The sequence below is a fragment of the Saccopteryx leptura genome, chromosome 2 (genome assembly GCF_036850995.1).
Source record: "Saccopteryx leptura isolate mSacLep1 chromosome 2, mSacLep1_pri_phased_curated, whole genome shotgun sequence".
NCBI classification, from domain to species: Eukaryota; Metazoa; Chordata; class Mammalia; order Chiroptera; family Emballonuridae; genus Saccopteryx; species Saccopteryx leptura.
In genome coordinates, this window is record NC_089504.1 from 259383677 (window position 1) to 259396948 (window position 13272).

General features: G+C 39.3%; 1 protein-coding gene across 5 annotated transcripts in view; it reads left to right on the forward strand.

The window, feature by feature from the left end:
• The window catches only part of RABGAP1L (RAB GTPase activating protein 1 like), a 551348-nt gene that overhangs the window by 362410 nt on the left and 175666 nt on the right, over window positions 1-13272 (forward strand). For all 5 annotated transcript variants that reach the window (XR_010749414.1, XM_066371551.1, XM_066371553.1 and 2 more), the window contains one exon: window positions 188-331. Coding sequence is in view for 4 of the 5 variants with exons in the window: in XM_066371551.1 (XP_066227648.1) it covers window positions 188-331 (144 nt within the window). In the remaining variant the exon portion in view is untranslated. The remainder of the gene's footprint in view (window positions 1-187; window positions 332-13272) is intronic.

Below are 13272 nucleotides of genomic sequence, written 5' to 3' on the forward strand. Positions count from 1 at the left end.
TTCCTCAGTGATCTGTCAGGCCCTAACTCTCATCTCCTGTCATTGCATTCTGCGTATTTATATACAGTTCAGGGAATGCTGCAGTAAAATGCAAGTCTTCATAGAAAGCTTGTCATAATTGCATTTGTGGCAGGAAATAAAGCTTCTTCTGTGTTCCAGCTGCTAAGTTCTCCCCTTTGGCTTTTAGGAGCAGTTACCGGACCTGCACAGCCACTTCTGTGAGCTGAACCTGGAAGCCCATATGTATGCTTCCCAGTGGTTCCTCACCCTCTTCACTGCCAAGTTCCCCCTCTGCATGGTCTTCCACATCATCGACCTGCTTCTCTGCGAGGTAGAGTGACTCCGTCTCTCATTCCTGCACCACAGCAGAAAGTCTGCTTAATGTGCTTACCGTGTTCTGCATTTTCTTTTTTACCTATGACTTTAAGCTATAAATACAGACCGAAAAGTTCTATTTGCATCTTTAGTAAAGACCATTTTAATTTTAATTTCAGTATTGGTGAGAAATGAGACTATTAAGGCATATATAATTTGTACAAGGTAAAATGTGGTAATTAAATTTGTATAATTAAGTTAATAGTAAGCTCATGTATGTGATAATGGATTACTAATAGGACCTAAAAAGTTAAATAAATGAATTAAAATCAGGTGTTTTTAATAGTAATGCAGTGATACTCCAAGAGTGAATATAAATGAAAATTTCATAATAATTAAATCCTTAATTCACAACATCTCTTTGTATATGATGTTTGAGACTCAATGCAGATAATAGAGAAATAATAAAGTTTCTGCATCATATTTTTAAACAGTAGACTATTTTAAAAATTAATGTGCACAATTTCTTAGATATCTATACTATTTATTTCTTATATTGATTTTAGTTTCTTATTTGACTACATTTATTTACTGTACTCTCTTAAAGAAATAAGCAGTAGGCCCTGGCCGGTTGGCTCAGTGGTAGAGTGTCGGCCTGGCGTGTAGAAGTCCCGGGTTCGATTCCCGGCCAGGGCACACAGGAGAAGCACCCATTTGTTTCTCCACCCCTCCCCCCTCCTTCCTCTCTGTCTCTCTCTTCCCCTCCCGCAGCCGAGGCTCCATTGGAGCAAAGATGGCCCGGGTGCTGGGGATGGCTCCTTGGCCTCTGCCCCAGGCGCTAGAGTGGCTCTGGTCTCGGCAGAGCGACGCCCTGGAGGGGCAGAGCATCGCCCCCTGGTGGGAAGAGCGTCACCCCCTGGTGGGCGTGCCGGGTGGATCCCGGTCGGGCGCATGCGGGAGTCTAACTATCTCTCCTGGTTTCTAGCTTCAGAAAAATATACACACACAAAAAAAATAAATAAATAAAAATTAAAAAAAAAAAGAAATAAGCAGTAATGTTACACATGCATACCACATATACTGACCATCAAAATGTTTGACAGATGTAGCAGTGATAGAAAGTTGCTGTATGAGAAGAATTTTTTTAAATTGGGGATGTAAGTGTAGATAAAAATATAGGAGTCTTAAAAGCGAGGGTAATTAATTAAAAGTATAAGACTAAATATAATCTAGTTTTATATTATTATATTACTTTTCTTACATAAAATTTCCTTTATTTTTTAAAATTTTTTATTAAGTGGGAGACAGGGAGGCAGAGAGACAAACTCCTGCATGTGCCCTGACAAGGATCCACCCAGTAAGCCCACTATGGGGTGATGCTCTGCCCATCTAAGGCTGCTGCTCCATTGCTTGGCAACCGAGCTATTTCAGCATGAGGCCATGGAGCTATCTTCAGTGCCTGGGGCCAACTTGCTTAAACCATTTGAGCCATGGCTGTGAGAGGGGAAGAGAGAGAGAGAAAAAAGGAGGACAGGGAGGAAGCAGATGGTTGCTTCTCCTCACCCTGACTGGGAATCAAACCTAGGACTTCCACATGCTGGCCAGTGCGCTACTGCTGAGCCAACCAGCCAGGGCCAAAATTTCCTCTTTCTTTTTTCCTTTTTCTTTTAACAAAGTTAGAAGTGGGGAGGCAATCAGACAGACTCCCGCATGCGCCTGACCAGGATCCACTTGGCATACCCACTAGGGGGCGATGCTCTGCCCATCTGGGGTGTTGCTTCGTTGTGGCCAGAGCCATTCTAGCGCCTGAGGCGGAGACCATGGAGCCATCCTCAGTGCCTGGGCCAACTTTGCTCCAGTGGAGCATTGACTACGGGAGGGGAAGAGAGAGATAGAGAGGAAGGAGAGGGGGGAGGGTGGGGAAGCAGATGGGTGCCTCTCCTGTGTGCCCTGGCCGGGAATCGAACCTGGAACTTCCACACACCAGGTCAAAGCTCTACTGCTGAGCAACTGGCCAGAGCCAATTTGCTGTTTCTGAAAAGAAAAGTCTATTTTAGTCACTTTAGGAACTAGAAATTTAATTATAAAAGTAAGATTTAAAAGGATAAAATGCATCAGCTGTATAAAGCATGATTGTTATTTCTCAGCCCACTACATCAGGGACTGTTTTATATGTGAGCATAGCAGGGTGTCGCTATTCAGAGGGTCTAGTTGGCGTTTCACAATGCTGGAAGGTGCCGAGCGTTTTGTAGGCTTGTAAGATTTAAATACTCTTGTAACATATTTTAATAATGAAGGGTCATGCAACTTTCTGAGGGTCATAGAGTAAGTTCCCAAATTCTGAATGTATAACATCTAGAGAACCTGATTAATAAACACATTAATTCTGTTTGTTTTACTTACAAATAGGTTCTAAAATGCCTATATAAATTTACCCTAAATAAAGAATGCAAAATTAGGACCTAAAGCCTTATTCAAAGTCAAAACAATGTGATCACTAAATGATGAGTTTTCTAAAATTGTCTTCATCTGATATTGGAGCACCATCCCTGGCTCTTCTGGAACCCAGATATATAGTTTTTCAAGAAATTTCATCTTGAAGAGACTTGAATTTCTAATGTCAGTTGCTAAGAAAAATTAGCAACGTTTATGGCGAGGAGAAGAAATTTATTATTAGCCTTCTCATCTCTTGTCAGCTGTGATTCATAATAACAGTATTTGAAAGAGTTTAATGCACATTAAAATTAATAAGAGCATCATAAAGAGATGTCATTCTCCTTTCTCTTAAACTGATGCTCTGTAACTGTTTTAGGAAGTCATATAGCTTTCCAAAACATGGAGTAGGTTGTAATCACAACATTATGTTAACCAGGGAAATAAATAACAAACCTTAACATAATAGAGTAGCTTTTTAAAATAAACTTTATTGGGAACAATATTGGAGTATACTTCAGGATATTCGTTTTTTCCACTAACTCATCTTTGTCAGAGTATTATTTTGCAAAGGAAATTTTTAGATAAACTTTTATTTCCTGCCTGTCTGTGTTTTCTCTTTGCCCTTTTTCTTCTTGTAGTTAGCAAAATATTTATATCAAAACTATTCTTTTACATAAAATATTCTAAAAGAAGTAATAGTAACATAGACTTAAATAGAATCATCTATTTATTCTTTTGTCATATTCGCTCTTCTTTAAGGAAACAAGTTTAAATCTTGATGGTTATGAATTAATGTTTAAGGTACAAATGGAAGGCTAGGAAATTCTCAGGTGGAAAAGTGTTAATTTTTCAAACACTTTCCAGAGGTCCTACTCCCCTTCACTGCCTCTTCAGTCATTACCCTTCCAAAGAGTAATTGCTATTCTGACTTTTAACACCCTAGATTAGTTTTGATTGTTTTTGAACATTATATAAATTGAATTGTACCATATGAACTCTTTCTTGTCTAGCTTTTTCATGGCTCACTATGTTTACAAGATTCATCCATGTAGTTGCATGTGGGCGTGGTTTGTTGATTCCACCGTGAACAACATACCACAATTTGTTCGTTCTTCTAATTCTATTGTTGATGGACATTTGGGTTGTTGCCAGATGAGAGCTATTGTGAATAGTGTTTCTGTGAACATTCTTGAACTTTATTTTGACAAACATACATATGCACTTTTTGGAATTGCTGGGTCAGGGCATGCATGCACTAAGGTTTTATAGATACCATCAAACAGCTTTTCAAAGTATTTTGAGCATTACCTTTTGGGTTGTTTTTATTCACTAAGTCTTCCTTGTGGTTAAGGGAAGGTTTTGTTTGTTTTGTTTTATTTTATTTTTAAGATGTTAGGCCCTGGATCAGAGTTCATGAATTTGAAACAAAATGCAAGTCATTTGGTGACTGACGTCATTTACTTGATCTCTGAAGTTGCATGCCGATGGGACTAAGAGCTGAATCACTTTTGTGCTTCTCTGATGGAAGTCAGCAGTGTACTCAGTTATAGAAGAAGTAACACAGGGACAGTTTAATATTAGAGTTAAGATATTTGCCTTTTAAGTTAACACTTCCTGTATCACCTTGTTCATGTCACTTGTCCCATATATGTCTCAATTTCATCGTCTTTAAATGAAGCTAGTGATACCTGGTACCTATCTTCCAGGTTTATATAAATGATTAAATTAATTTATGAATAATAAAGTGCTTAGCACTGTGCCTGCTACATAGTAAATATTCAGTTAATATACCATCCATTCTGCTTCATCTACATATATAGCCCTTTTAGTTGCTCTCAGTTTCTTCAGTTACCTAGCTGACTTCAGAGTGTCTTCAGAGAAGGTCAAGTAGCTATTGGTTCTTTATTACTTTCTCATAATCTTTGTCTCCCTCCACACCCCCAGTCCCAGTTGAGATTCTTCTTTGCTAAAACCAAAATTTTAGCCATTGAACTTAATGGAAGTTTCATTCCCTTTCCCTTTGAACTGATGGTTTAAGTAGTCCTTCAAAAGTATTTCCTTCTACCTTCTTTCAAAAAACATAAGGAAAACAGTATTTCTTTTAGTTTGACAAGATAACTGATAGCTGGTGTTTGAAGTTGACTCCAGATAGTTCAATTTTTAGAGTATCAAATATATTCAGCTTTATATAGTAACTTGGTATTTCATGAAATTGAAGGAAATCATTGACCTTTCAAATCAGAGTATGTTTCTTTCCTCTTCTTTCTTCTAAGGATAATGAAAAAAATAATATTGAAAATATCTTATTAAATACCACCACATAGAATCCCCCCTTTCAAGGCAGTTTTCTGAAGCTGTTATCTGAAAAGTAGATTTATTATATAATATTTGTACTCTTTGCCCCTTTTCTCCCTCTCAAATAGTAATATGTTGAATTTTTTAAAATTGAGATTATAATTAATAATATTTTGTAAGATTGAGGTATATGTATATAACCTGTTGGTTTGATACATGTTAGTTATATATTGCAATATGATTACTATAGTAGCATTAGCTAACACCTTTATCAAATAATACATTAAATTAAAAAAATCAGAATGGGCTGATATAAGGAAGATTAAGAATTCTAATATAAATATAAAACTTTCTGAAACCTTTGAAAGTAGTAATTGGCCATAAGAGTGGGGGGGGGGGGGAAATGCTTTGACAAACCACTAGATACTGTATAGGCTACTTTAAAATTTTACTTAGTAATAGAAACCTTCTGGACTAGAAAAGAACTCTCTAAAATCTTGTTTCTGGACCCTGATTTCTTCCTACCTACCAGCTCTTTATGGTTGTCACATCAGTTATATTACAGCTCTTTCTTGTATTCTCATTAATTTTGTCCTTGCAGAAAGAGGCAGAAACCTCAAGTGAAAATAGCAGGACCATTGTCTGTGCTTGTGCATCCTGTGACTTTTATAGGAATATTTATCTATTCATTCAACAGAAATGTATTTAATTCCAATTAAATGCTGACACCATTCAAGTTTGGGGATACAACAGTAAAGAAAAAGCATATAAAGTTCTTGCCTTCATTAAGCTCTTATCCTTGTAGAAGAGATAAACAGATGACTAAGTGAATGTGTAGTAGGCAAAGGTGATAGTGCTATGGGGGAAAATGAAGGAGGGGGGAGAAATGTGGCAGATATTAATAGGGTCTTTGACCATTGGAGAGAATGTAGGTTGTACTGGGCTGAGATTGGAAACCACTGGAGAGCTGTGAGTATGGGAGTGACATGCACTGATATATGATCACCCAGGTCGCACTGCTGAGAAAGATTGTGGGAGGAGTTGGAGACCAGTTAGGTGAGTGGAACATCAAGGAACATCTTGGAGACAGATGAAGTTGTGGTGTGACTGGGAATATTACTGTCCTGTGCTTTAGTCTGGCAATGCTCGGATTATAATTTCTCTGCAGTGCTTGTTCTGGAAGCAGGTTTTGGTACCCTTGGGGACATTTAAGGTCAATATTGGTACCTATAAGAAATATAGAGGGTGGAAAAATTATCAAAGATGCTCAGTGAAAGAGTAAGGATGTCAAACCTGATCCTTTAAAACAAAGGTGCAAAAAAGGCCTGGTACTTTGTTACAATAAAATCAGACCCACAGGCCTGACCTGTGGTGGTGCAGTGGATCCAGCGTCAACCTGTAACGCTGAGGTCACCGGTTCAAAACCCTGGGCTTGCCTGGTCAAGGCACATATGGGAGTTAATGGTTCCTGCTCCTCCCCCCTTTCTCTCTCTCTCTCTCTCTCTCCTCTAAAATGAACAAATAAAAAAATTTTTTTTTTAAAAATCAGACCCACAAAGAACTAATTGATGTACCTTGAACTTGCTCAGTAACCTACAATATTTAATTGCTGTTGGTTTAGTTTTCATAATCAAAACAAAGATCACTGATTAAAGTTATAGGGTAAAAGATTTTTTTCCTAGTACAAATCTTATAGTTCCTCATGAATTGGAACAACTAAAGTTACTTTAGAATTTTTTTTTTTTTTTTTTTTGGTATTTCTCTGAAGCTGGAAACGGGGAGAGACAGTCAGACAGACTCCTGCATGCGCCCCACCGGGATCCACCCGGCACGCCCACCAGGGGGCGACGCTCTGCCCACCAGGGGGCGATGCTCTGCCCCTCCGGGGCGTCGCTCTGTCGCGACCAGAGCCACTCTAGCGCCTGGGGCAGAGGCCAAGGAGCCATCCCCAGCGCCCGGGCCATCTTTGCTCCAATGGAGCCTCGGCTGCAGGAGGGGAAGAGAGAGACAGAGAGGAAGGAGGGGGGGAGGGGGGGAGAAGCAAATGGGCGCTTCTCCTGTGTGCCCTGGCCGGGAATCGAACCCGGGACTTCTGCACGCCAGGCCAACGCTCTACCACTGAGCCAACCGGCCAGGGCGGTAGAATATTTTTTATTGCAGAAAAATTCATGGCAGGTAAACGGGGTACATTATTTTTCTCCTGCCTAGAGACATTCTTCAGTCTTTACCTGGATGACTCCTTCAAGTCTAAGAAGCTTTCCCTGATCACCCATCCCTAAGTAGGTTCTTCCTTTGACTTTCTCTGATAGCACCCTCTGTATTACTTTGCACATGCCTATTTCTTTTGCTTGATTTCCAAAGAGAAGCCTCATCTCTTTTGTGCACTTTCGTACACCTAGCCAGCTTGTAGACACACAGAAAGTATCAGCTGAAGGAACAAAGGAATAAAGAATTTATGGGTGAAATTATTTTTATTGTCTTCATTCAAATGTCCTTATGAAATTCTGTAAGCTGAAAAATAACTTTGCTCTTGAGTTTTAGAGAGAAAAGTAAGTTAATATCTCTAGGATTCCTTCTATTTTAGGAATTGTATTTTAAGAAACAGAAGCCCAGACATAGCCGTTCTTGTAAAGTGTGTGTGGGGGGGATCTGGGAAAGGTGAGTAATAAGAAGACCTCAGAAAGGACAGGTGCCAAACAGACTCCACGCACCCATCTGTACTGCTCTCTGTCACTCTGTGAATTAAGTGTTCTCCCTTATTTCTTGACCTACTTCTCTGTAGCTTTGTTTTGCACAGGGCTTGAAATACCTCGGAAAGATCTACTATGACCATACAACTCTCCTATCAGCCACCCTTGGCAATTACAATTGCCGAATTGGTCCTGCTCATATTTTACAATAAGCCTGTATAGTCATGGTCACCTTACACCAGTTGTCCCTCTCTTGTCTGATATGCTGTGGTAAGGGGTAGTCTCGGGGTAAGTCACTCCACAGGAGCTGTATATGTATATGGAGGCAGATTTTCTGAGAAGGGTCATGACTGGATCTGAGACAATAAAATATTTCCAGTTGCAGATACCCCATGGACTGACATTCTTAGTGTTGCCTTCTTTGAAGTTTGGCACTTGGTGAATATAATATTTATTAAATAAAACTCCAATGCATCTCAGAAACAAGCTATATATTATCTAGTCATAAATATTTATTTAATTAGAAAGAAGTAGCCCTGGCCGGTTGGCTCAGCGGTAGAGCGTCGGCCTGGCGTGCGGGGGACCCAGGTTTGATTCCCGGCCAGGGCACATAGGAGAAGCGCCCATTTGCTTCTCCACCCCCTCCCCCTCCTTCCTCTCTGTCTCTCTTCCCCTCCCGCAGCCAAGGCTCCATTGGAGCAAAGATGGCCCGGGCGCTGGGGATGGCTCCTTGGCCTCTGCCCCAGGCGCTAGAGTGGCTCTGGTCGCGGCAGTGCGACGCCCCGGAGGGGCAGAGCATCGCCCCCTGGTGGGCAGAGCTTCTCCCCTGGTGGGCGTGCCGGGTGGATCCCGGTCGGGCGCATGCGGGAGTCTGTTTGACTGTCTCTCCCCATTTCCAGCTTCAGAAAAATACAAAAAAAAAAAAAAGTAATTAGAAAGAAGTAGCATAGTTTTAATATAGATTATAATCTTAAAAATTATGATTCTCAGGGTTGAAGTGGTAGCAATGTTCCAAATTATTTTCATGGTATCACTTTTAGTGGTAGGGTTTTGAGTAAAGGCAGCATATGACTTATTAGAGCTATATAAATTATTTAATGATTTTCTGCAAAGTGATATAAATATTACAATGCTTTCCATGGTGTGAAAATTAGGTTGTGAAAGCGTCTGATATTTGTTTAAAGACCTCCACTGCAATTATTAGTAACAGTAGTTCCCTGATCTATAAATTATTTAGATTGTACACAAGAGAAAGAACTCTATCATACAGTATCAGCTGGAAGGAGTTGAAATGAGAACATGTTCTGAAGAGTAGGTACTTGGCTTCACCATCTGGTTTTATTCATACCCAATTTTTGCTGATAAACTCACAAGCTTCCTTTTTTGTCTCAAGATTTGAGGACAGGATCCCGGCAGGCTCTTCTGGAGGACATTTCCGGGTCATACATGGTACTGAAACATTCATGGTACTAAAGCTTTGCATGCCTTCTCCCACTTGTTCTTGTTTTCTTCAGACAGACTGCTGCCCTTCGGTGCTCTCAGCTTCTAACTTAGCCAAATTAGAAGTCGTTTTTCGCCTTTTTTAAAAAAAAATCACGTGGGCAGATAGCCTGATTATTTCTATCCATCTCTGTAGCAAATAGACCAGTGGTCTTTGCCACTCTTCAGAAGCCCCCATTACCTTCTCTCCTTTAAAGGTCAGAGTCTTATCAATTCCTAACATTAGTTGGAGTCTATCGGTCTAAGACTCTTGACCTCATATCCCAAGTGCTCCTTGTATAGTGTAGCAGAATTTCACCATGAAATGCTTTCCTCTAATCTTCCTGGTGTTCTTCTCTACCCTTTACAGGTACTTTACCATTAGTTTCCATTGTTTGGCATTTTTACCCAAACAATGGTTTGACCTTTTCATCATTTACCCAGGGTCTCTGAATTCTATCTAGATGTACAATAAATATCCAGCTATCAGCACTAGAATTGCTGATTGCATTAGTTAAAAAGAGACATAATAGGACCTTCTGGTCCCCTGCTTTTTGGATTGTCTTATCAAGGTTCTCAGAAACTCTTATTTTTTAGAAGTCCACTTGACATTTTGCTTTGGGTCCATGTCTTAGTAAATAGTCCATTTTGCTCTTTTTTGCTGAGGAATAATGCCAGAAGCTTCCAGTGAATAGAACAATTTCCTGCATGTCCCAGTGCCTCACTGACCATTGGATTGCACGTGGGCTACGTCACAGTCTAGTGGTTGTTTCTTACTTAAGACATTTAGTAGTCATGGTCCAGTTGTTTTCCAGTATTGCAGTGAAATAGGTACAAACTTTTTTTGACTAGATCCCTTGTTTATGCTAACTGACAGGCAGGCACAAATCTATTTTGTCCATAAAACTCCTTAATACAGAGAAAAATTAGTACATTCTTAAAATTCAGAATCTCCTTTCCTTTCTTTGTAAAAGGAAGATAGACATCCAGTTATTATCACATATATAGCCTATGCTTTATGTCCTTTTTTAGAATCAAAGCATATTTTACCTTATACTTAATAAGCTTTCAATTTGAAAAGTAAATAGCTTAAAATAAGTGACTGTAGGTTGAAGTGAATAGTGGTGAACAATTTCAAATACCATGAATCAACCTTGAAATATATGAAATTCTCAGGCTTCTGAAAATCAGGTCACCTTTAGCAGACAGATATTACTTTGCCTGTTCACCTATGTAGAAATATGGTCCAGTTCTTGTACTTGGGGATTGAGTGCTGATGGGTACAAGGTTTCTTTTCTGGGTGATGAAATGTTCTGGAATTATTAGATAGTGGAGATGGTTGTATGACCTTGCAAATATATTGTACTAAACACCACTGAATTGTACAGTGTTAAAGGGTACATGTTATGATATTTGAATTATATCTCAATTCAATAAATAAGTTGGGGGTATTGGGGAGTGTTTGTTAAATATACAAATGCTGTATATACAAATGCTGTAGACCCATATGAAAGTCAAGATTCTTTGAGGATATGATCCTAGAAATCTCCATGTTTAACAGATATCCCTGGGTTTTTAAATTTACCAAGTTTAAGGAATGCTGATTTAATATCTTTTTATACTTATACATTGAAATGTGTTTGAGCTAAAGGATCTCGGTTTTTTAATCATTTCTATCCTCAACAGCAGCAGTAAGCAAAGAGTGTGGCAAAACTGCTTTGTGTTGCTTATGGTAGTTGAGTTAGATGGGCATAGACCTTTCTTGGGAAGATTGAGAAAGGTGAGATGGAGAGGCATGAGATTGTATACATTCTCATCTCTAAGAATTTATTGTATTGACAAACTCTAGGAAATAAAGTAATAGTTCAAGGTAATTAATTCAGAAAAGCAAAAAACTTAAGGGAAATATTCAACAATTTTTCTGTGGTTGCTGTGTTTTCAGTGTTGACACTGGGGGTAGTAACGTGGCCTGTTGATTTTTTCGAGGCTCTTTTGCTCAGAGGTTACCATGGGCCTATCAATAAAGGCACGCTGACAGAGAGCAAAGAGTGTTGTCACAGCTAAGCCTCCTCGGCACTAGTGTTGGATCAGGCGTGTTTCACAACAGGGCTCCTCCAGGACAACTGATGATAAAAAACAGGCAAACATTGCATTTCATGGAGATTTAGGTGAAGAACAAGACAGAAAGAACCTTTTAGAGTCGGCAGTTGCCAAATAGGGAGTGGGGAGGAATCTTCCTTCTTCCAGCACTGAGTGGAGGGGGCTCTTATTCAGATGTTTACTTTCACTAGGTCAGAAAATTATATATGATCAACGAATAGTACTCTATATATATTAAGCTTAAAAGTATCTATTAAAAATCTAAAACATCTTTTATTCCTCAAACTATCAAATCTTTATAAAAATCAGATTCACAGTTACTGTTTTGTTTTTGTTTTTGTTAAGAGAAGGGTGCCTTGATCCTTCCATAAATTCTTCATGGTTGATATCAATCACTCTTACTTTGACTAAGCCTGTTTCTTCGACAGTAAAAAAAAATAAATCAGGTTTAAAAAATTCTACATTTACGTGAATGATTTATTATAATGGTTTTGTTATATTATAAGCCCAATAGTATGTTACAGGATAAATACCTTGTTCAGTTAGACTGGGGGAACATGGATGTGACTAACTTTTCCCGCCTTTTTTTTAATTTTTTTATCTCATGCTGTCTTTGGATTTGGCATATCCCACTTTGGGAAGTACAATCATATAAATGGGAAGCCACTGGAAGTTTAAATTAGGGTTGATGGCATGATGACATACATATTTTAGAAAGATATTCTTTTATAGTTGTGTTATAATACCAAATGACATATATTCAATGGAAATAAAAACATTAAGAATAAATGCTGACCTCAAAATTGGAAAGGCAGATGTAAAACTGTCACTATTTGAGGATGACATAATTACATATCCTATATAAAACTCTAAAGACTACACCAAAACACTGTTAAGAGTACTGAAAAATTCAGTGAAGTTGTAGGATACAAAATCAATATACAAAAATCTGTTGCATTGCTATACACTCAGGAACAACAAACTTAGGAAGATAAATTGAGAACATAATACCATTTACAGTTGCATCAAAAAGAATAAAATATATAGGAACAAATTTAACCAAGAAGGTAAGAGACCTGCACACTGATTTCTGTTAGACATTAGTGTTAAGAAATTGAGAAAGACACAGATAAATGGAAGGATATCCCATGCTCATGGATTGGAAGAACTAATATTGTTAAAATATTTGTGCTACCCAAAACAATCTATTACAAATTCAATGTAATCCCTATTTATCAAAATTCCAGGCCCTGGCCGGTTGGCTCAGCGGTAGAGCGTCGGCCTGGCGTGCGGGGGACCCGGGTTCGATTCCCGGCCAGGGCACATAGGAGAAGCGCCCATTTGCTTCTCCACCCCCCCCTCCTTCCTCTCTGTCTCTCTCTTCCCCTCCCGCAGCCAAGGCTCCATTGGAGCAAAGATGGCCCGGGCGCTGGGGATGGCTCCTTGGCCTCTGCCCCAGGCGCTAGCGACGCCCCGGAGGGGCAGAGCATCGCCCCCTGGTGGGCAGAGCATCACCCCTGGTGGGCGTGCCGGGTGGATCCCGGTCGGGCGCATGCGGGAGTCTGTCTGACTGTCCCGTTTCCAGCTTCAAAAAAAAAAAAAAAAAATCCAATAACATTTTTTACGGAAATAGAACAAGCTGTCCTATAATTTGTATAGAACCACAAAGATCCCAAATAGCCAAAGCAATCTTGAGAAAGAAGAACAAAGCTAGAGGCACCACACCTCCTCATTTCAAACTATATTATAAATCTACAATAATCAAAACAGTATGGTAGTGGAATAAAAAAAGGCACATAGAGCAGTGGAACTGAATAGAGTACCCAGAAATAAGCCCACCATATATATGGTCAATTAATCTACAATAAAGGAGGCAAGCACATACAATAGGGAAAGGACAGTCTCTTTGATAACAATCAGCCATACACAAAAGAATGAAACTAGATTACTGTCTTAC